Source organism: Sylvia atricapilla, chromosome 7 (genome assembly GCF_009819655.1).
Source record: "Sylvia atricapilla isolate bSylAtr1 chromosome 7, bSylAtr1.pri, whole genome shotgun sequence".
Lineage (NCBI taxonomy): Eukaryota > Metazoa > Chordata > Aves > Passeriformes > Sylviidae > Sylvia > Sylvia atricapilla.
In genome coordinates, this window is record NC_089146.1 from 13,977,173 (window position 1) to 14,001,780 (window position 24,608).

At 38.3% G+C, this 24,608-nt stretch overlaps 1 protein-coding gene across 1 annotated transcript in view; it reads right to left on the reverse strand.

Annotated features, from left to right (window-relative positions):
- NBEAL1 (neurobeachin like 1) overlaps nt 1-24,177 on the reverse strand; it is a 76,989-nt gene extending 52,812 nt beyond the window's left edge. Inside the window, 6 exon segments of the mRNA XM_066322695.1 lie at nt 831-913; nt 1,665-1,792; nt 1,983-2,064; nt 3,345-3,506; nt 8,666-8,757; nt 23,700-24,177. Coding sequence (XP_066178792.1) covers nt 831-913; nt 1,665-1,792; nt 1,983-2,064; nt 3,345-3,506; nt 8,666-8,757; nt 23,700-23,750 — 598 coding nt within the window. The 5' untranslated portion in view covers nt 23,751-24,177.
- Between the last annotated feature and the right edge of the window lie 431 nt (nt 24,178-24,608).

Consider the following 24,608-nt stretch of genomic DNA (forward strand, 5'->3'; position numbering starts at 1 on the left):
CAGAACAAAGCTTACTTAAATGATCACACTGTTAGTGAGCTAGCACCACCACTCCTTGACTCATAGCCACTGGATCTTTGTAGAACCTCAGACAAATTGAAAAGAGCAGTACCTAGCAGACTGTGAATAAATCATTAGACTGAGTAGACTGAAACCACCCCCCCCTCAAATTAATCCTGGCATGGCAGAATGCTTAAGGCACATGCTCAGCAATTCCTTACTCTGTCCTCTCTGCCAGCGGGCCAACAAGCACACTAATCAACACACTTGAGCTCAGTCACATTATATGATACTTAAGAGGAGCCACAGGACGAGGCGCTGAATGGAGAGAACCTACAGATGACATTCCTCAGGAGTAGCCTTTACAGTGGGTTTCCAGGGCTCTGGCACATAGATAAGGGCATTTTACTGGCAGCAACAGTTTGGTCTTTTTGGCAACTATCCTATATTTCTACACAGCAATGGAATCTCAAGGAACAGGAGCTATGACTCAAACCTAGAAAAATCAAATTCACAAATGCTACCACTCCATGAATAAAACCTTTTTTTTTTTCATTTTCAACTAAAACTAAGTTAACAGATCGCTGCAAAAAGAGCTGGTATCACTCTTTCACTGCACATCCCTCCAGCTTAATGGCAAAATAGTGATGATCAGAGCAAGGAACAAGTACAAAAACTAAGCAACCAAAGTAACCCACTTCATTCAGCCTCAGAAAGCAAGCAAAGGACCTTTCTATTATCAGGCGTGCTTAGGAGAAAGTCACTCGGGCTCACTAAGTTCATTCCTCTAAAGAAAACTAGTTTTTAATAGGCTGTTAAGCAATACTTACGGTAAAAGAAAGGGACAAACTCAACAGTGAGGGAAGCTGGTTTATACTTCTGTCTGCTCCTTTCAACTGTACTAAGGAAACGTCTGCAATCACATTAAAAACATACACCAAAGAAATTAGACATGATATCTTTGTTTATGAATAACTTATTAATTTATGACTCATAATATGAGATTATAATATGACATAGTAGAAAAAGCTGCCATAAATCAGGACTTATCTTTTGCCTACAGGATGAAAAAGAATAGTGAAGTAGTACTTCATCCTGAAAACATGAATCACAGCTAATCCCATATTCAGTCTGCACCTAAAATACTTAACATTTTACAGAATGGTTTAGTTAAAAAAATAAAAAGCCATCCATCTCTTATTTAGTCCAGGCTTATTGTACCTAGGCTGGAGGGAATACACAACCAAATTAAAAGGATGTCATTCTACTGACACACTTATAAACTTATTTTCAAATATGTAAGTTAAGTTATCTACAATACTTCAATAACTTCAATACCTTCTTTTGCCCTAATTCAAGCAGGTCTGCCCACCACATTCCTTTGGCTTCTTTGTTCAACTAGTTTGGAAAAAACGGCCAGTTTTTGGAAGGAGAATGTAATGTAAGCACCTTCATGGTGATTAGTTACAATGAATTACTTCTTAATATCCTCAAATTTAATTTTCTTTTAACTCTTATATTAACAGTAAAAATATTGCAATTTTTGAAAGTTATTTAAATCACATCCAGTTTGAGAAAGCCTACCATGTTTCTGTGGTGTGACTATTGATTCATGGTTACAGCTCTCACAAACCACAGTATTTACAGTGCCAGTCCACACGTACCCTGCAATTCGCTGCCTCCAGTTTCGATATGGATCATACAGGCTTTCACAGAAAGCCAATGCATGTCTCACAAATTCTTCTATGGGGGTCTGATCCTCCACTTCTTTTTCTTTTGTTTTGCTTTTTAACTGAGGAGAAAAAGAAACCTACGGTCAGAATATTTCCAGAAGTTGAAAATTAATCTTGATCTCCCTCAGAACAATTCTGAGCCTACACATTGTTCCCCACATAACACTATCACTGAAAGAGCAGATCAGATAAAAAGGAGCAGGAGGTATCAGATGGCAGAAATCCAGACAAAAATTATTAACCACGTACCTGCTGAATGTACAATGTAGTCATGGTGATAACATGGTTAATGTATGAACACATCCCAATCTCTTCCACATTAGCCAAATTCCTGTGAAGACAACATAAAAACCACAGACTGTACACAGTGTACCATTTGAAGCTAGTTCAAACAATGTTTGTTCTAGCATTCTGTCTACATTCATACAAAAGCATACCAGCATTTTAAAAATACTCTCCAAAAGAGTGCACATACTTAAATGTTTATTTCTGTCACCGTTACAGAGCTCACAAGTTTTCATCTAACAGGAAGAAAGATTCAAGTCACTCTGCTACAGGCCAATTCCATCCGGAATTTGGGGTTTCAGAGGTTAAGCAGATTCCCAGGATACCCTAAATAGAAAGCTCAGAAATGGCATCTGATAACAAAGACAGCAACTTCTACTTCACTAGTTCATACACTTTCTAAAGCTTTAGGAAACATATTACCTAGAATCATTTACTTACTTTAAATTCTCTGGAGCAAAACAAACACCTAATAAATTATTTTAGAAAAGAAAGCAACAACAACTAAGAATTTCTCAGTTCTGAAGTTGAAGATCAGAGACCAAAGTGATGATGCAGGAGAACTATTCAGCAAGTAAAGGTGACACCAGTTTGTACTTCAGACACGCATTACCACCACCCACTCAGCTTATATTCAATATTCCAGGATACTTAAACACTGTCATACAGCTCAGAGATAAGGCAATTCAAAAATGTTGCTTCAAACACTCCTCAGTAAAGGAGATTCTCCGTTATATTTTATCCCCTTTTAGAGAGAAGCAGCATTTTGCAACAGCAAACTGAAGAAATAGTGAGGAATAGATCCCTAACAACAGTTTATTCAGTTGTGTCAACAGAATTACACTATCAGGCAGAAGTTTCAGAAGGAAATCAGCTGCATGAGTAGTGTAATAATAAGTTTCACAAGCTGTTTATGGAATTTTAAGCATGTTAAGAATGTGAAACAGTTCTTCCTCTACAATTCTCTCAAGTTATTTCACAGCTAACACTTGTTAGAGTGCAGTTTCTTTTAAAAGTATTTCTTAAATGAGTTACATCGTATCTTGGATGCCATAGATTTATCGTCTATAGCTACAAGAAATTTAGTGTTTAAAACTCTTCTATTCCTATTGCAAACATTATTGCTAAGTTGACTGTGTTGCTCCCCTCTCTCTTTTTTATTCCCTCTGTCTTTATTTTGAAGATTGTGAGAAGAGCAATTTCTCTGTATCTACTGGAAGGTATCAAACCCCATCATATGCATCATTAAAATCTATATTTATAGGCTGCATCAAGATCTCTTAAACAAAACAATAGCTTTGCAGAGGTAACAATTAGAACAAATACCTGCAAAGGATGATAAAGAATTTGACAAGTAAAAGTGACAGAGTCTGCTGCTGCTCTTCCAGGCCATCTGACATTTTCTGGACACACTGTAGCAGCTGGAGCCTGAGTACCTGAAGAATGTTATCAGGAAGCAGCGATATTCCTGGCGGAATGTCATCCACCCTAATGACAAAAGCCAGACATAAAATTGTTAATCACACAAATGCCAAACTGCCAATCGATTTCCATGTACTCGTGGAGTGTTCCAGTGAAGTTCTGTGGGAAAGGTCACCCAACTGACACATCACCAACACTTTGTAATGAACCACATGGAAACCTCTGGCGGCAATACACCGGCTTGAGCTTTCTTTTACCTGGCAATGAACTACATTAAAATGAAAAAAGTGTTAAAGTTCATTAAGCGGCTTCTTAAATCCTCCTCCACGCAATGAGCTGCCTTAACTGCCACAAAGAAATTGCATGATCTTCAGGTAAGGAGGTGGCCTGTGAAATCCCCAGGGACGGGCACAGTGGAATCAAACATGAGAATAAAACGTATTTGGAAGAATATTTTCAACTTTCTAGTGAAGATTAAAAGTGTCCAAATAAATGAGATGCCAATTATTACATAGTTATTATTACATAGTTATTGAATACCAATACAGTTGGTATTCATCCACAGTGAACCTCATGCTGTTCTGACATAAATTTCAAAAAGCCATACAAAATTATCTTTTGCCTATTGTTTTTTGCAAATGAAAACATTTTTAGAAACACACCAGCAAGAACCAAGACATGAAAAAATAATGAGTTTATTTGTGGTTTAATTTTTTTTCCAGTGAGCCAAAACTGAATGAGAAAACGACCCAGAAACATCCATAAGGAAATCCATTTCATTAACAGTATAGAAAACTACACATCTGTAAGAACATTTATTGGGATGAAAACTGTTTATCCACTGTTGCACATGCTAAAGTCTTTGGCAGCAGCTTTTTACCTTGGCATATGTTCTATGAACTCTACGCAGGAAAAAGACGACACAAGAAAGAGCCTTACAGCTTACAAAAACCTTCAACGTAACCAAAGCCAGAGGAAACTTACAACAAAAAAATTCAGCTAGCTCAAAACCTAATACAACTGCTGCATGTGTTGCATCTCTGCAAGACAAAAAAACCCACAAAAAAGATGTGTAGAAATGCAGTGACTAATCCTATACAACATGGTCACTGTTATTTGAGGAAAATGGGGAACAATCCATTGTTTAGCTTCTGATGTTGAAAACTTTCCTTCATAGGCGGGAAAATCAGAGACCCAGTTTAGCAAAACATCTAGATGGGTGTAAGTGACAGAAAACTCCCATGTCCTAGAAAACAAATGTTACCCATAGTTATACAGACAACCAGCTACTGCTCATTCCCCTGCCTCTTCACACAGTTGGGCAATTTGCTTTTCAGATCATGGAATCAAGGGATTCAGAGTGTTGTAATATAAATTTTGTAGCCTAGGCTGTAAACTGATAGCAACACTAAGCACAAACTTAGAGCAACTCCTTTTTTTCAAAACAAATGACAAAAAAGAAATTCTAATTTCTGTGATAGCAACTTCACCCCTCAAGATGCTGGCAGATCCACACTCTTTGGAATTACAAGCATGGTTTCTTATAATGTGCTAATTCCGATTCTGATAATTCCCTCTCAGTATTAGGAAAATCACAATTTTTTACAGCTGAAATAATATCTCCAGAAGTTAATTCCCTAAAATAGCCAACAAGTCTTTTTCAGTAAGATCATGAAAATGCTTTACAAGAGAGCAAACAGCATACCCTTCATGCCTCACATCCCAGAGAATGTTTTCTTTGCAGTAGCTGCCTGTGTTGCACAACCCACGAGAATTTGGGAGCGATGCATGAGACTGGCATGAGAAATCCTAACTGGCATTACACAAAATGAACACACTATACAGGATATAAATAAATGTAAATATTTATAAGTAATCAAGCTTGGTTTTGTCCCAGTGCAAATTACTACTAGACCACCAAAAATCCCTTAGATTTAAAACAAAGATTTAAATTTGTTGACATGTAGTACTAATTCTTCCCAATCAGACTCTCTGTTTAAGGTAAGCACTCCAAAAGGAATAAAAAAATTAACATAAAAAACCCATATCCTATCTGACATTGTTATTTGACTGCTAGCACTCTACCTCAAAAATATAAAAAAGAACTTGACACATTTGGGATCTTCTTATTTATAATTTCCTCATTACATTAACATGGGCATGCTGCCATGTAAACTCTGTCAGGTGTCTGAAAGGGAACTGGATTATCCCCCATTGCATGCACCTATTCCAGCTCAAACACACTCTGGGAACTCTCCCCTGCCAGTGGAAAGCACTTGGGAGCAAACTGCTGTAGTAAACCAGGCTTTACTTTTCAACAATCACCATGTGATAACACAAACCATGTAATCAGCATTACTATAATGATTTCTGCATCATTTTTATGTGGATTTGAAGTCAGCAAGTTAATAAAATACAGTTTCTATGGTACTTCGCATGAGCTTCTTTAAGCTCCTTTGCTCAAGGATCGTGCAAACCAAAAGCAGGAAAAATTATGACAACACATCTGAGGCCTTCGTTATTTTTAAAAGTATTGAATCAAATGACAGTTCCTCTCCAATGAGAAGAAAAAAATCTCACACCAACTGGTAAAGGTTTTTTCCTTTTTATGGTAAATACATATGATATGGATACATGTTTTGAGGGAAATAACAGACAGGCCTGCTGGTCTCTTGTGCTCAATGATCAAACCATTAGCACAGTTATATTCACCTTTTCAGCAAAATCATTAATAACATCATCAATGAGCCATTTCATACAGAGTAGAGACATCTCTATCTTTCATACAAAGACAGGGGTAGAACTGAAGCTACTCAAGCCTATAAGCTGCATAACTGTATAAGCTCTACTTATACAGTCAAATCATACTGGATACACTCACACTATATTTAGGGGTTTTCTAATTCTGTACTACTTAGCATCTTTCACATTTTCAAAGCAGACTTCAGGAAACTAGATATTCTAATTTTTAGAAAAAAAAACCCAACTCTTATGAGTTAAACCAGCAAGTGACAGTGCTAATTAAAAGCCCTTCTTTCAGGAAGAAAAAAACCTCAAACCCAAACTTGTAACAGAACTTTTACATTTCTTAACTGGTATTTTTGTGGATGCTAAAAACCCCCACATGTTTTAGATTGACACAAAATTTCATGTCTGTCTTCCAAAAGGTTAGTTGTCTCCAGCAATCTGTACAAGCCTTCTCCCTAAAGAGTTTTTCATTATTTTCTGGCATTAGCCCTTCACTACAAAGTCTCACATGCATCAAGATTTATAGAAGAAAAAAGAAAAAAATACTGGTGCAGTCAGTTTCTCATTTTAGCTAGCATTATACTTTTTTTTAAGTCCAACAGACAGAATTAGTTGTCTTATAAGGAATCCAGTTAAAACAAAAAATAATAAAGGGAGTCCACAGGGTCCTGTGGCCCCTGAAGATGCTGGAAATCAGCATTTGGCAGTTCCACACTGACCTACTTTTCTTTTCCATGAGTCCAGTACCGCTGTTTTCATAATGTAAAGGCCCGCAATATAAATCGATAAAGCCCAAAAATGTGTCACTTTTCTCATGCCTGATTATATCACAAATGCAAGAATGGGCAGAAACTGCAATTCTTTGTTAATTCTAGTATCTGATCACCATGGGTTTTTTTAATGCAGACATAAAAGCACAGGAATGATCTGCCTTCATCCCTATGTTGTTTTGATGCCTTTTTTTTTTTTACATCTGTTACACAAACGAGTCTAAATCCACATGGTTCTGTTCCTCCAGACTAAATCACTAATCCTGTCATTAAGCTCAGAAAAACACACATTATTTTTACACTCACTAAAGTCACTATTTAACACAACGAGGATGCTGCTACTGTTCTGCATAACTAACCTTTGTGTGGCAGAAAAAAACCTCAACATGAAAACCATGAACACACACTAAAAAACACTTAAACTCAGAGTATGAATAAATTGTAAAATATTTAAAATCCAAGTACCAAGACATTATTCTCTGTTCATATTTCAATACTAAACAGTATCTTAAAGATAATCTGTGTCAAAGGAGAAACTTTTTTCCTTAACTAAATGTAGTGAGATGCATTTTTGACACTACAAAGGAATAAATTTTCAGAGACAGCACAGAATTAACTTGAAGGTCTTTCTTACTGGTAATTGCAGTATATATTTTGCACTCATAAAGTCATGATGAGGAAAATTTTAATACAAAGAGCTGGGAAGTCCAGGTTTTATTTGCTGAGATCCAGTTGGAGCATTCTTCATTTCCTTGTAACAGTTGAGACTATCACTTGCACTTCAAACAGGATCTGATCCAAAGCCCATTAAAGAATTTCCATTGATTTCACCAGGGCTTGGAATGCAGCCATCATGCAAGGAGCACCCTTCTTTGCTTTCAAACACCATTAGTGGTATCAGCTATAATACTGACACCAGTTCTCACAAAGTCTGAATCCTTTAACATGTGGTTTTTCTTAAAATCCCTAGTTCACCCAAGCACCTCAAAAGCAAGAGAAAATACCCAATGCTTAAGCTTTTACTCCTCATTTTCAAAGGTATACATTAAACCACAATCATGATAACATAACATATAGATTTAAAATACAAAATATGAAACTCTGAAATCAGGCTCCAACAGACCCTCGTGATTATAAGGGGGAGCTTTTGGTCAGCAACATGAGGGACATCAGCAATACTTTTACCCTGAAGTCTTCATGGATGCAAGGAAATCACTCTCCAGTCTATAACTGGTGCATATTTTAATTTTACAATGTTTTCAGCTGAAATACCTAAATCTTTCATTGAGCATTTAATTCATCCTTAATAGTAAAGCAACTCCTGAAATAAAATTACAAACTCTTCACCTACATCCTGGTTCTCTTCTGTCACTGCTGATGCAGATAGTAAATACTATTTCATATGCAACATTTAATGAATACTTACTCAAAAAAATTATGAGGAACACAACGAATACCAATTTTATTTCAATGAGCAAGAACAAGAAGTACTCATACCAATTTCCTAATATAATGCAAATACCAGTATTTGCCTAGTTTCACCATTCCCAACCAAACTTGACCTTCAAATGAATGGGAGTGCCACTTGATAACTATAAAACTTTCTTTTGTTTAAGGGAGTAGCACTGCCATTGAACAAGACTGGGCTCTCAGCCAGGTCTGTTTGAGATATCAGGGAAAGATGAACAGGTCTGTAATTCTACATACCTTGTTGGCAGCTTCTCAAAGTCCACATCCAGAAATTGTTCATAGCTAGACACAAAACTATCCAACCAGAGCTTCAGATAATCTGGATCTTTCTGTAAAAAGGAAGAGAACATTAGGCAATATTGCACTCAAGGTCATCTATCAACAACTCTGTAGTACTGCCTCAAATAAAAAGCTTCTACTGAATGCATTTCCACTGGAAGAAAGGAGGGAATACACATTTTTTAGAACCAAAAGAAAAAACAACTACCTGTGTACTTTGAAACTTTCAGCCACATTGTGCTGATGGGACATTTTTGCTCTATTAATTAGTTTATGCGTCTCCTCTTCTTGGCATCAGTGTTGACCAAAGCATTTTAGCTTTTCCCCCCACGAACGATCTTAACTTATTCTCCAGAGTCATCCACACCAGCTTTACAAACTTACTAGAATGTGTTCTAGTCTAGATACCATAGATACTAGCACACAACACTCCTTATGGCTCATAAAATTAAATAAGAATCCTAACAGCAAGCCTAATCACAAAATAATTTTCTTTTTGCTTCACTCATAGGTCAATATGGCAGATAACAGCAGATTAGAGACAGATGGTATTCATAAAGACAAGGTAGAAACTGTGACTTGCATGCTAGATAGCTATAAAACAGATAGAAAACTGTATTTAAGCTTCCTAGTTGTTCCCAGTAGAGCACCAAGACTGTGTTTGTGACCAGCAGTCCCTCAGGGCTGGACACTGTCCCAGGAACTAGGACAGGTATTAGACCATTGCAAACCACACAAGGAAATTCTGTCAAAGTATGCATTTGAGGTAGTCTCATTTTAGAAGTCAAGCTGCTTAATTTTCAAAAACAAGTTGCCAGCCCATAGCTAATATATTCCTCTGCCAGGACTGTGCAGTCCTGTCCACTAACATGCATGTACAGAGTCCCACATTCTATGCTACAAACAATTTTCAAAACAGTTTTAAAATTTTTGCCTGAAATATTTAAGATTACAAACTATTTCCGAATCCACACCGTAATTTATAACATTTTGCAGACATTTAAAACATTTTTCTTCATCCTTTTCCCTCTTCTGTATCTCCTCCCTTTTGTTTGTTGCTTTTATATTACCATAAATGTTCCCAAACAAGATAATGTTTCCTTGCAGAGTTAAGATCGAAGAGCAAACAGTGATTATCTCTAACACACACACACTTTTCTGTACTGCACACACACTGCAATGTCATTGTAAAAGAAAGTCAACAAGAAAGACTAACAGAGACTGACAGAGAGGCTACCTATGAAAGAGCCCTCCACAGGAAAAAAACCAAACAAAACAAAGTTTAAAAAACCCACCCAAACAAAACAAAGAACCTCAGAACAAAATAAACATATAAATCCAGAACTTCAAGTGGTGCAAAGCTCTTCTCAGAGCATCTTTCCACAGCAACTACAGGAGTTATAAAGCATAGAAATGCCCTTCTCCTTGTACACTTTACCCTTCTCTGTGTCCCCAAAAACCACCCTCAACTCAAACATGCCACAAACATCCAGACACAATTTACTTCACTATCACTGTTAATTATATATAAAATGTGTTCAGGTGTCAACACACAACAGGTGTCAGATACATATCTGATTATTTGCTTCTGCTGACTTTATAGTATTTTCTTGTTCACTTTTCCTAATTGTCTTATTTTCCCCTCTTCTCCTTAATTCCTAATCTCTCCCTCCTTCATAATCTGTCCTCTCCTCATCTCTGCTTTTATTCACTTTTCAGTTATTGAAGTAATCACTCCGGGTTTTTTTCTGTTAGAAATTTGTCAAAACAGCACTATGTTCTGCAAGTATAATGTAGCCTTGTTCTCATGTTTAATATGCACTGAACTACCAAACAGTTCTCTTAAACACACCTACCAGTTGTCCTCAACATGAGACTGCAAAACGCAGAATGAAGGAAGCAGTTGAGATAAAGAATAATTTCAAGGTTTCCAAGCTACAGAGGCTGTTGGATTGTCACAAGTAGGTGAGTATAGAATAGACATTTCTCAGGTTCAGACATCAAACATACTGAAAATCAACCCAGAAGTTAGACAAGAAGTAGGACTTGACTGAAAGAACGATTTAGAAGTAGAAGCTGCTGTCTTCAGACAGCCCAGTTTTTCAAAAATCTTCACATATTTAAAGCTTTAACTTTCTTGTATTTGACAGCAAATAATTTTAGCTTCAAGCAAGCTATTTCACAGGACCATAAAGACAAGGAAAACCAGTTCATTAACTACAATACAGCTCAGGCTACAAAGGACAATGCAACCTCAGGGAAGTAATGATCAGAAATGTTGTCATATCCATGAGTCCATGCCTCTGATGATAATGGCTATATACATGTGCAAAAACTGAATGTATGTGACTTTTTCCGTGTTGAATGAACTGCTTCCTCGTTGGCATGAGAAACGTCTCCTTGAAATCTAACAAGAAATACTAGATCGATTCTATTCATAGTCCCAAATTAAATTGTTTGTTGACACAGCTCAGGCTCATTGCTAGTTGTTTAAAGTAAACTGGCGTAAAAAACCTGTTTTGCTTGGTCACCATGAAAGGAGATGTGCAAATAACATTATCTGACTTGAAATTGCTCTAACAAAAGTCAAGGATGAGAAAAGGGGAAGGGTAGGGTAAAAGACAAAATTGTATTAAATGCCTGCTTGCTCCTTTTTAATGATATAGCCTAAATCACTTTAAAGCTTCTCTATCTTCAAACTGCAGTGCCTTTGCAAAGCTAGCAGTAGAGACTGGGAGTAAGAGAACACTGGCAGACAAAATATGCAAGAAATAGCACTTACACAGATGGCAAGAGTAAACCACATGTTCTGAAACAGCCAAAAGCTTTTCCCTACCTGTAGAGCAAATACTGCTCGATTTGCTTTGCCACTAGAACACCTCCCAGTGCTGGTAAAAACTAACTGCAGTACTGTTGGATCATTCCCTGCAGCACACTATTCAACCTAACTCCCTCCGATCTCAATCCCCTGCCAGTCAATTAATAATGTAATATTCCAAGTTATTAAAAAAATCAGATTTGATATCAAAACACCAGGTACCACTACTGGTATGTACCAGTAGAAGACAGGTTATGCAATAGTTGACTCAGAGTCAAATCTCAGACTTCCATCCAAGCAACAGCACTAACTCAAAACCACTTGGACAAATTTTTTTTTTTTTTTTTTTTTAAATCATGAAGGCAAAAAAGTAAAAAAGATCACTTAGCAACATGACAACATGAGAAACACCAAGAAATAGATCTCCATTATACACCAGCTAACAGAGGCATGCCTCTTACCAAAAAGGAACAAAAATGAAGACCTATGAAGCAGAAGTTCATTCCAGGACAAAGTGACAAAATATTTACCAGAAGGGCTACAATTAAGATATGTAAGTGATTTCAAAAATATTAGAAACAGAAGTTATAAGCAGCTTTCAAACTTCGAATCTGGCCCAGGTTTTCTTTTTTCTTTATTAGCAACAATTTTTACAGATCCTAGGCACCACTCTCCTGTTGAAAGCTGCAAGAAATCTACATTTTACTGAAGCAGTTTTAAGAAAGGAAACTGAAAGAGGTAAATGTTATCCTTGGTAACATACATGTAAATGTCCTAAAACACAGAGAGATACATACGACCTTTCTGAAGACCTGCCTACATGAGTCAGATGCATCTGACATTCTTCCAAACCAAAGGCATTATAGATTTGGAGAAACAAAGTCTTTTTACAATGGTTTAAAATTCCAAGCCCATAATAAAACCAGGCAGTAATAATAGGTATCAGCTGTTTTGCTTACACTGTGATTTTATGTACAATGCAATCATCGTACCCAGCATCTTTATCTTGAACTGAACTTTTTCTTGAGGTCAGCTGCTCCCACTTCATCTGGAGTTTAAATTTGGTGGAATGAAAAACAGAAAAAAAAATGTATTTCTGTTAAGTTCTCCCCCCACTCACCTTCTCAACTACCTTCTATGTTCCCACAACAGAAATGGTAAACCATATTAACAGCAGAATGCAAATTATCCCTACTTTAACATGAATGTATTTGTGATCTTCAATGCCAGATCAAGTTTCCAAGCCAGGACATGTCTCAATATGACAAGTATTTGTTATTATGTGTCAGAAGAGAGCATCCCATGGGATCCATGCCGCTACTGAGGGCAATAAATCACTGAACTGCAACCTCAGCTCCACCTGATTCACTGTAAGTTGTGAGCTACTACATTAAATCTGTGGTTCTCCTCAGGAAGCAGCAGAACACCAGAACAAAGCATCATAAATACTCAGAAGCCTTGCTACCAGTAGAAGCAGCAAAAACAATGGAATGCATTTCCCTTCTTTGAAAATTACTGTTTTGTTATTATTCTGCAGGCAGGTAGCTGGAGGCTGTATGTCAGAAAACAGCTCCAAATTATTTTCTGTGGTGCTGGTTGAAGATGCAGTTTTAAAGCCCAGTTTACAAAGCAACCTATGCTTTGATAATACACCACAAGGCTAAACTGTGATAAAGCAGTGTGAGGATTGGTATTCATTTCCAGCTCACCACACACACTGTGCAGACATGTCCTATGAAATCAGCAAGAAATCAGAAAGGACATTTTTGATTTGTACAGCAGCAGTAAAAGCAGGAAGAAGCTTATAAGTGGTAATAAAATGCCTTTCACCAGTTACAACTTTCCAATTACTATAAGATATGAAATACTGTTCTCTGAAACTTTTAAAGCCTTCTAAGTTAGAAGCCTAAGCTTTTCATTTATTTACCTGAAACCTGCCTAGCTTTGGTGGAGGACCAATTTATGGAACTTATTTGAGTAATAATTAATATATAGAAACTGCATGCCTTAAAACTTCTGGAAGATAATTTCCCCATGGCTTGAACTCCAAGAAGGTAAAATCCAACTTCAGTCAGCCATTTCTCTTCATAGTGATAAACAGAAACAAACAGAATTTTAACAAGGCTACCTTAAAAGTGTCATTTTAAGAAAAGTGAAAACCAATGAAAAAAAACTCTGAAAAACAAAATAAAGAGCCCAGGAGTATAAAAGTTCATTTGTTGATAGCCACAAGTTTGCAGAGGCTAAACTAAAGCCTCTGAGCTCAGCCTATTGTAATGAAGGCCTGTGAAACTGCTGTAGCAAGTGCTATAGCAGTAACTCACCTTGCACTAATGAAAAATAAGTCCTTGGTGCCTATTAAATCAAACGTAGCTCAGAGCACCTGAAAGTGAAAATACTTCCTTGTTCCTTCCCTTCCCTAAATACCTCTGGTTTTCATTAAACAAACAAACAAATAACCCAACCCTGTACAGTGACACACCAGCTTCAGGCCTCCATTTCCCTGAGATCCTCTTGGTGCAATACTTTTACACTTGAAAAAAATCCAAAACAACACTGCCAGGCCTGAGCAGTGGAGTGTTCCTAACAGGTACTGAAAATAACCTCAAAAACCCCTCAAAGTCGTAACACACTAAACCCATCTCCCATGAAATAGCCAGAGGAGAGTTAATTTGTTTGTTTTTTTCTTTTCCAACATAGTACAATGCTAGAAAGAAAAACAACATTTGCTAAATAAACCCATTGTACTGATCCCCGGTATGCACGGCAATACTGTGACTAAACACTACCAAAGCATTATCAGGATTCCCACGGAGCGTTAACACTTGCCGTATGGATGAATAAACTCCAGCAAGGCTGTTCTTAGCCGTGGTGGGACTGGGAAACAAGCTCCCAGCTCAGCTCTGCACCACGCCGAGGCAAAGCCCAGTGGGGATCACTCTGATGCCCTTCAGACAGACAGGACCTTCCCTAAGGCAATGAAGTGCAAAGAAACTACAGCCAAAACCTACACTGGCTTAGGACAGGCTCTTGTCTTTCGTATACTACACTGTCTGGAAATTACAAGAGCCTTTTCTAGATTCTGTGAAAACTGATTAAATGAATGACTGAAATGTTCTAATACACTCCTATTTTTCAGTCTGCCTATGCAAGAAAGTCACGAGAAATGTCTGAAGCAGTATAACATTTTTTAGATCCATTAAGAAGCCAAGTAGTACTAGTCTTACAGCTAGCTCTCGGTTAAATGAAAATATTTTACACAAAACCGGCACTGAAGTCTTCCCAACTGAAAGTCTTCAGCCCTGTGCCTGTGGAATACAGGCACATTTACCCAAGACTATTTATGTATTTATACAGAGGGTTTCTTTTAGATTTACTAGCAACTTCCATTTCTACCAAGGCTTCAGGCAAAGAACTGGAAGGGCAAAGCTCAGTAGAATTTTATAGATATGTTCAGGAAGTATTAGTTGTTAAAAACAAAAGCTGGATCCACCCGAGGCTCGTTGCAGTGTCACATTCCATGGTCTAAAGGCAAAAATTCCCTGCAGGGCAGTTCAGAGTCCAACTATCAGACGAGCCCGACTTGTTCGACAAGCCAGTTGTTTGAAGTCGTTAAATTTAACATGCAGCCATCAGGAGCCATCCGGGCCTGACTCCTGTGCTGGGGCTGGCTCTCAGTCAACCTTCAAAGTGGATTTCAGCTCAGAAGCACAACCATAAAATCTCACTGGCACTGGCATTATTATAACTAATCCTCCATCCCCAAGCATTTTATTTAAAATAAGAACAATCCTTTGGTGTCAAGGTTGAATCAGATCTACAAAATGTAACATTAGGAAACTAAACATGAAGCATTGCCTTTAGATCACTGGTGAGTTTACTCATCTTTAAATTAATTGAAGTAGTCCGCATCATGCAGAATTGCAGAATGTTTCTCGACGCTGTTTGAAATAAACTATGCATTTGGGAATTTGAAGATTTGTGTTGAGAGCTCTCTCCTCTTCATGTTCTCAGACATAAAAGGCTACATTATCCAGCATGAGAACTCCTAGCAGCCTTTACTCTGAAATACCACACAGTGCTTATGCTTTTTGTGACCCTTCCATATAAAAGGCCAAAATAAAATATGAAAAGCTTTGTTTTAGCAGGAGCACTGCATTTAGAACAAGTAAAAGACTTCATGATAAACCATTCTGAACTAGCATAACTGCCTTGAGAAATTCAATCAACCAATTCTAATTGATTGGGGAATCACTTCCAGGCACAACTTTCCATTATAATCAAAACACTGATTTTTGAATCAGTGGATCCAAAAGAAGAAAAGCTCCTGGCAAGTAACTATAAATCTCCATTTCCAACATCCACACAAACATTCTGTTCCCCTTCCAGAATTAAAAGCAAAAAGGGATGGAGTGGTGATGCTTTGTTTTATAAATGGAAGTTGCAGTGAATCACGATAGAAACAACTATTTTGGGACAAGTTAAAAATTCTCTTTAGCATAGAGATTTACACCAAAATAAGCCTATAGCTGCCAATCATGATAAAATTTAGCTCATAAACTCAAAAGTTTAGTATTTTTCTTCTTTTTTCAAAACAAACAAAAAATACCTATAATCTTGTAGTATTGCCTTAAATTAAGATAATCCAAGCACTTTTATTCATGTTCCTTTTTACTTCAGATCTCCAGCAAAACTGGAAGAACAAAATGAAAATTTTCGTACTAAAATCGAAGTAAAGCCTCTACTTTCTTTTGCCTTTTTTATTGTTGCTGTTGTTTTTGAATGATGATACAATTACAGCCTTGTAGCTTGAAACTGGCATGTGACTGATGTCATCTATGGGATGAAACTAATTAATGTGAATTCAGATTTTAATGTCATCACATTTGACAGAAAGTACCACTGGGCAAGTGCCATGTACAAGTTGGTATACCCTATTTCAGCCTTCTGGAGTCCACTGCACAGAGCTCTTATCAGGAATTTACCATACTGTAGCAAATTACATTCTATAATTATTCAAATTTCCCATCAAAGTTGGCATAGTGAACCAATTCGAAGCTGTATTTTAAGGGAAAAAAGAAGCATCCAAAATAATTCAAAAGCAACTAAAATAACAGGTCAAAGTCTACAGTATCAAGATTAGGCTAAATTTAATGAACTCTTGATTGTTTTAAAAATCTAAATTATGCCATTATTTTACGTGAGAATAATGTAAAATAATTTACATTATTTCACAACTTTCATTTATATGAAGGTTGAATTTTAGCAGCAACACACACAAAGTCAGCTTTTGACCCACTGAGTGTCTAGCTTTCAACGCAGTGCAAGAGAAAATACAAGTTTATCACAGACAGAAAGGATGCAGGATGGTGCTACAACAGTAAAATATCAGCCTATCTCACTTATCAACAGCTATACATTGTCTAGCCATGTCTTCCAGCAGATAAAGGCTGAGAACTCAAGTACAGCTTAACAAAAAAAAAAAAAAGTCTATATTTGTTTCAAAGCGCCATGTGATTACACCAAATTAAGCTAAAACCAGTTTCTGTATCTTTAGCTATGGATTTAATTATTTGGTTTTGTCTCCTCAGTCTCACCTGGCCTTACTTAATGTACTGAAGCTGAACTATACACTGAGGGGGTATCATTTAAAAACCTAAAATCCACTTTTCAAAAGCATACTTAAAAAAAAATCTCAAAACCTGTGGCATAGCAGAATATGGGTTACTTGTCCAAATGCTGTTTGGCACCCCCTGCACTTTTGCTGGTTCAGTTTTATTAATTAACAATTAACTAGAGCCAGATTTCTGTAAATAACACACTTGCTTTCTATACTTTATTCCCAAGAGCTTTACCCACTCATTAGATATTTAATATCACTTATTCCCATTGCTTACCAAATGCAAATGTAATCCCCAGTCATAAATTAGATTATCAAAACTGCTTTAACCATCAGAGAATGCATCAATACACATAAACATCTCACCAGCATAGAAAACTCAATGTTTACATCCACAGATATTTGGAGAAGCCTGAGATATCAAATTTAAGACAGGGTTTATGAGGAGAATAATCAAATACAGTTTTCATTTTTTGGTGTTACCTGTTCTATCTCCCATCGTCCTCCACTGCAGCCTCCCATTTAGTAGAAGATAAGTTGGAAAAGTTAGATTTGAGGAAACTGGTCTTTTTTTAAAGAAAAAAGGTACTTTTCTGTACTTTTGACATGTGTGTGCTTTGATGTTTTTTCCCCCTACTCACATACAATTCTTTCAACAAGAAAAGCCCAGTAATCAGAGAAGCTCTCCTCTCTTCTACAGCAGCTGTTTAACCTTTCTGAAGCCTGTAAATATTTTAGCAGTATCCATTGACAACATTTGAATTCAGGCCTTAAGCTTCGATGCTGTTCAATGGGCAGCCAGCAAGCCTTTCTCTCACTTCTGTAATCAGCACAAACATACCGCATATTTGAGTTGATTTGGCAATATTCTTTTATCAGGACACACATTAGCCCCAGATCTGCCCAGCTGACCACGTTAAAAGAGCCACAACTCAGCCACACACAACAACCCAGGGCTTGTTAAATTTGCTCTATATTGGATCATCAATACAGACCCAGAAGCCTGTGTATGATGTATCATTCCATTTAGGAGAGACTCAAATCTTTCATGTCAATAAAAGCTTGATCTGAATTATATTTGTTGGCATGTTCAGAACTGGATGTTTCTCACTGATTCTGCAAAGTGCTGATCCACAAACCCCTAGACAAGAAGGAATTGTAACCTGTTGGACACCACTAAACCCCTGAATCTTACATCAAAAACATGGACAAACCTCAGAGTCTATTTCATCCCGCAGTAGCAGCTACAGATATGTGCTGCCAAATATATTAAAGAAAAACAATAATTTCTTCACAGCTTGTGAAATGTTATGGTTTTCTTGTATCTTTGCATCTTAGGTTTATCTGCTGCCTCACTGCAAACTGAAGTCTGCATTCTCTGTCAGTCTCTGCCCTGTGTCTGAACAACTACCAGCACAAGGTCACTATGGCCCATAATTAAGGAAGGAAACAGCCACTCAAGACACTGATGTCTCATATACTCATGTCAGTTATTTACATGGAAAGTTCTATATTTGTAAATATCAGAATTATGTTAGTTCTTGGACTAGGAGACATCTCTTTAAATAGCAGTTAATTCAGAACTGAAGACCAACTGTTGTCATTTATTTATACCCATTCTTAGTTCAGCCTCTTGAATAGAGACAGAACAAAGATATTTTTACACCACATGGCCACAAATGACTTGTGACATGATCTTCTACAAGTTACACTCCCTAAGAATGCAGAGATTTACTTAAAACAATCCACAGAAAAGATACCTTACACAGCAATTTCTTACAAGACTTCGCTCCCTAGTTTCAGCAGAGGCATGAATTTACATGACAGTGAATTATGAAAAATTACTTTTACTGAGCATTTGGCTTGCTCAAACATTCATCTAACTGTAAACTGAATACTTCTTTATCAAATCTAACAAAGGCAATATATACCAATGTGATCGGCATCACTGACAACTCAGCAACTACACAAGAAAGACAAGGGCAAGCCAAGCCAGGATGAGATCACACTTGGGATGCAAAGGTCAGTGTTCCACACGGGGCACACAATTCAACGTCAAAGATTATTATATTCTTGTTGAATTACATGTTTCTCACCACAACAAAACATAATTTGGCTAAATTCACACGTCTTTGAGAAACAATGTTACAATATTAAATGAGAAGATATTTCTATTATATAGATATCCCCCACTGTGCCAGAGAGAAAACTACAACATATTTATCTCAATACAATCCGATTTTGTAAAAACAAGCGAGAGGTACAGCACGAGGTAAGAAAGCACATTTCAGATATCAGCTTATGCACAGGTCTGCTGCTCTTAACACAGCAAGGGATGCTACTGTCTCAGCTCTCTGCATTAGTAAAGACCAGATCATTATGACCACCTGACACACAGAGTCCCGACTATATCATGACACTAGGGTTGAACGTTCCCTCTTTAAAATGTGAAGCACAGGCTCCAAACTGAATGACAAACATTCACAGCTTTCCCTTCAAATCATTGTGTCACCTCACAGGAAAAGGCAGTGTTCAAATGAAATCAGGGCTGTGTTGAAGACAAGAGTGTGAGAAAAAGCTCAGAACCATTGTAGTACCATGAAAACTGAAGATTTTCTCCTGTGCACATGGCAGTTAAGTGCTTGCATTAATGCCTTTGAAACCACTTTTGAAGGCAATTAGGATCTCTTTTTATTTTCATAGACTAGGAAAGATCTCCAAATAAAAGGCCTTCTGAATAAAATCCAAAATATCAGAAATCCTGACGTGCTTTTTGTCTAAGAGTCTGAAATACCCACCAGAACAACTGGAGATGAACAACATGTAGTTAAAATCTTACAGATAAGACTGAGGTTGAATCTCTTTAATTTGAACCTGCAGCAGAAGTTACTACAGAGGATTATTAAACAAATAAATTTTCTAAACTAATATATAATTAATATATAATAAAAGGTTACTCAACCAATATTACAATAGCAATATTACCATAGTAATAGTACAGCGACGACAGTCTAACGTTACACGACAAAACTGGTAGATTACCTCAGTCACATAAACCCAAAGAAGTCACAGACACACATGAAAGCATGTCCTTTTTTTCTACCCAATGGAGCTCTTCTGCTGTACACTTACATTAGTAAAGCATTTTCAGGTCTCTGCTCTACATGCACTTATATTAGAAGTGTTCCATGCTCTTCTGTAGGTTATTGAAGGCTTTAGACTGGCAATCCACTGGAAAACATGTCTGGTATCTATTCTACACAATTCAATTATCTTTAAATGCTCACATTCCAACATTTGGATGAAAAGACAGTTTACATCTATATCAATATTTGAGTAAAGGCATTGTACATTAACAGTTCACTGAACAGAAAAAATTCCCCAACCACTAAAACCATTTGAAACTGAAAATCACCATTAAGTTGCATTCTTAACAAGGCACTCTTTGCAGAAACTTTAACATCAACAAATTCGGAAAAAAAAAGAAAGAAAAAAAATCAAAATCAATAAAAGACTCAAGATAAAACCAGACTTGGACTGTGAATAATACAACACGGTGAAAACAACCCCAGTGACTCAAATCTAAATGTTACTAAATCTAATGAAGTTTTAAACCGCTTCCATGCAACATCAGCAGCATTGTAAATTAATGTGACTACTACTTTCATCTGTAACAGTAGACTGTAATCTGTAGCTTTTAGGAAAACAGAAGGAGAAAAAATCCAAAACCAAATCCCAGCCTTAGATTAGAAACTGCCAGATGAAAAACAATTGAACACCAACTAAAAACAAACGCTTGCAGACACTCAAACATTTTCTTAAAAATTTAAAAAAATAAACCCAACAAAACCCCAAACAAACAAACAGCAAAACCCCAACAACAAAAACACAGAAAAATTAAACCACCTCATACATGGTGCCTTCCAAAGACTGCTCCTGCAGAGGCCCTGATTAATGTTGCTGTCTGCCCAAATCTCCAATTCCTCAGCTGCACAAGAGGCAATGAAAATGGAGAAATGCCTTCCTGATGTTACCTTGCACAAAACTAAATGTTGCAACTGACACCTGATGCTGCCAGGGATGTCAAGGGATCACCAAGAACAAGAGTCATGACCCAGGATAGATGGTAAGATGGTAACACAGCATTATGCAGCACTTGAAAGCTGTGAAAAGCCTTGCTGCTTTAGCATAGGGTGCTGTATTTAAAAGATTATCAAGAAAGACCCGATTATCAAAAGACAAGACTATTAGCAACAATCTGAAGCATCACAAAGGAGTAGCTTGGATTTCACTGGTTCTGTAGCTAACAAGACTGCAAAAGTTAAAGCCACATATTTGGGGTTTCTGGCACAATAAATTCCTACTTTACTCAACTGTAATTCCTCAGCCGTTTGCCTAGTTTGAAGGAATTGCCTAGCTTTCTTTCCCAGGATGTCATTCTGGGACAAAGTCACTGCACTGCAACATACTACACTTCACTAGGCAGTGCCAGGTATAAATAACTTTTCTCTAAGCCACTCTATCTTGTCACTGGTAATTATGGCTACACCTTCCCATTCTGCTACATGCTCTGAGAAGAACAAAGCACAATATACAGATGTTTCCAAGTGGACTGAACAAATTAATTTACATTAAGGCTTCCCGTATTTTACGTCCCAAGATGGAGACATAGCTTCTTCATCTGCTCTTAACTTCACCAAGCTTAATCCAAGAGTCTAATTCTGAATGACTTGCTCAAGCAGAATAAGATACCATTTTAACCTGAACCAGTTGAGAGATAAGGAAAAAATCGTTTTGTGCCTAACACTTATTGAAAAAGTGAAGGCACCTTTTTTCTGAATCACTCCAGTTGCCCTCATATTTTGAAGACACTCTATTTTATTTTTTAAATGTACGCTTTGTTACTTAGGAACAAGCCCTTACCAACAAATTCATTTAATTATGCCCTTAACATACAAGTCTGAAAGAAAAAGAAGACCAAAAAGTCACTGGTAAGTAATGAGGAGACTGAATATATGAAATTATTATTTTTTTAAATAGCTCATCCTCTACTACCTGAGATCTGAGTAGACTGTGGACACATCATTCCCATAAAGAAACGGAACATCCCCTAAGTGATCTAAACTACATTTTAAACAGCACTCCTTCATGCAAACTTCCTGCTACGTGAACAACGTGGAGATGGATAGCATACAATCTGAATGAGAGGGTTCAGCAAAGGGGGACTAGGTCCAAGAAGACAAAAGAATATTTTAAATAACAAGGGAGGAAAGAGCCAAAGAACAGCGGAGCAAAGAAATGCAGAATTTGGCTCATCTCTGAGGCCTTAGCGTCTCTTAAAGCTGAGTCAAGTCTGGATTCTTTGAGAGTATTCCAAGCGCATTTGCTCCTCTCACATCGATGAACTCACTGGCAAAACATCCATCTTCTCCAGCGCTACTCCACTTCCTACTGCCATGATCATTTCCACCCTGGTTTAAAAGGCAAAGGTTCAGCCCAGCGGATCACCCACACGGCGAGCAGTAAGAACTGTTACCATGCTGTTATGCTTGCACTAGTTTTAACAATATGTAGAGGATTAAGGCTGCACAAAAATTAGGAAACGATACAATTAAGGCAAGTACTTTATGCACTCGCGGGAAATGGTCTGTACTTAAGACCTCACATTCTACGCCCTTGAGATGGGCATTCTTCTAGAAATGAGGTGGGAAGAACTGTTCTACCCTTAATGTCCTAGTGGATTGGAGACTTAAAAGAAACTGAAACACAAACCAAGCATGAGACTGCAAAAAGGCAAAACAAAACCAGAGAGTAAGGCCATCAAAAGCTACCCTTGCCACTGAGCTCCTGTATGACAGTAGATCAGTCCTTTCCTCCACCTTTACAGCTATTTTTTGCATGCTACTTATTTTACAGCTACCTATTCGAGTAATCTGCAATCCAATTTCTCTACATGCTCAGCACACTCGGCAGCAATTAGGATGTGCTTTAAACACATTAATTGCTTTACACGATGAAATGCAAACGGAGGCAGGACAACATTTTTGCATTGTTTCTGCCAGGTGAAGGAACTTCATTACTAATGGAGTATGTAGGTATTATGGCAATAGCAAGCAAAAGCAGACTCTGGAGTAACTTAATAAATCTGCTCTTTGAGAAGGGTTTTGCTAATGAAGTTTAAATAAAACTGAAGCTGTTCAGAAATCAGTAAGTACAAAGCTAAATACTAGACAGCACTGAATTAAAACAGAGTACAGCTTCTTGTGCTACGTTTACATAATTCTTCGTTTTGTATGCATTCACATAGTTAAAATATATAGCTACAATAACATCTTAAACTGACCCACGAACACTGCAATTTTCATCTCAAACATAAAAAAGACCAACCAGGATAGCAAACCACGGGATGAGGCTGTAAACAGTACAAGAAGTGCAATTACATCCTTTCAAGAAGCTAATCATGTCTGTGCAATTTCCAAGATAAAAGATATTACAATTTAAATACCTGAATACCGAACAAGAGAGGATAAAAGCAAATAAACAGAAATACTTACCTTATTGCAGTAAAGCATCCAAAGCTCATACAGCCTCTCTCGGGATGCCATTCCTCCCCTTCCTCTTCCCGTCGATCCCAGCTACTTTTCTCTTCAAGATCCTACCATGCTCAATTCCCAGGTATTGTTTCCACAGTTTTGCTTTATTATTAGTTATATCATAACCCGAGAAGAAGCCAAATAACAAGGTCTCAGTCTCTCCTTTTCGAGTAAACAACGAAGTGCAACATAAGCAACTGCAGACAAGTGTCAAGCATCTCCGTTCTTCGCCAGCGCCGCTTCGGCTTTAATCTCTGAAAGTGAAAACATACCCTTCAGGCCTTTGGTGAAGGGAGGAAAAAACAAATCCGCACTTAGAGCCCACAGGCAACCTGGGGAGTCGGGCGGCGGCAGGTCGCACCGCTCTGCTCTCCGACACTATTCCCCGGTGACGGAGAGCTCTGCCGTTTAATGTTCGTGGCGCTTTCTGGCTTTTGCAGGGGGGAAGCCGCAGGGCTGCCGAGCGGGGCTGCCGGAGCCCCGGCACCGCGGCTGCCACCGCCCTTCTGCCCCGGCCGCTCCGGTCCCCGGCGGGCCCCGCAGGCCGGCGGCCCCCGGGCACAGCCCCGCGCCGCGCCGCCGCCCGCTCCCGGCCGGGACCGGCCGCCCCGCGCCGCCACCTACCGCGCCCCGGCCTCCCCCAGCTCCCGCCGCGCCGCCGCGGCCTCTCCCGCAGCCTACCCGGGCCGCGGCGAGTGGCGGCCGGGCAGGAGGGGCCGAGCCTCGCCACATCGCCCGCCCCGCCCGCGCTCCCGCACACGCCCCGGGCCGCCGCCGAGGGGCGGGGAAGCGCGGCGCCATCTTGGCCGCGGGCAGGGCGGGGCGGCCCGGGGCAGCGCCCGGCCGGGGGCTCCGCGCCACAGGGCCCCG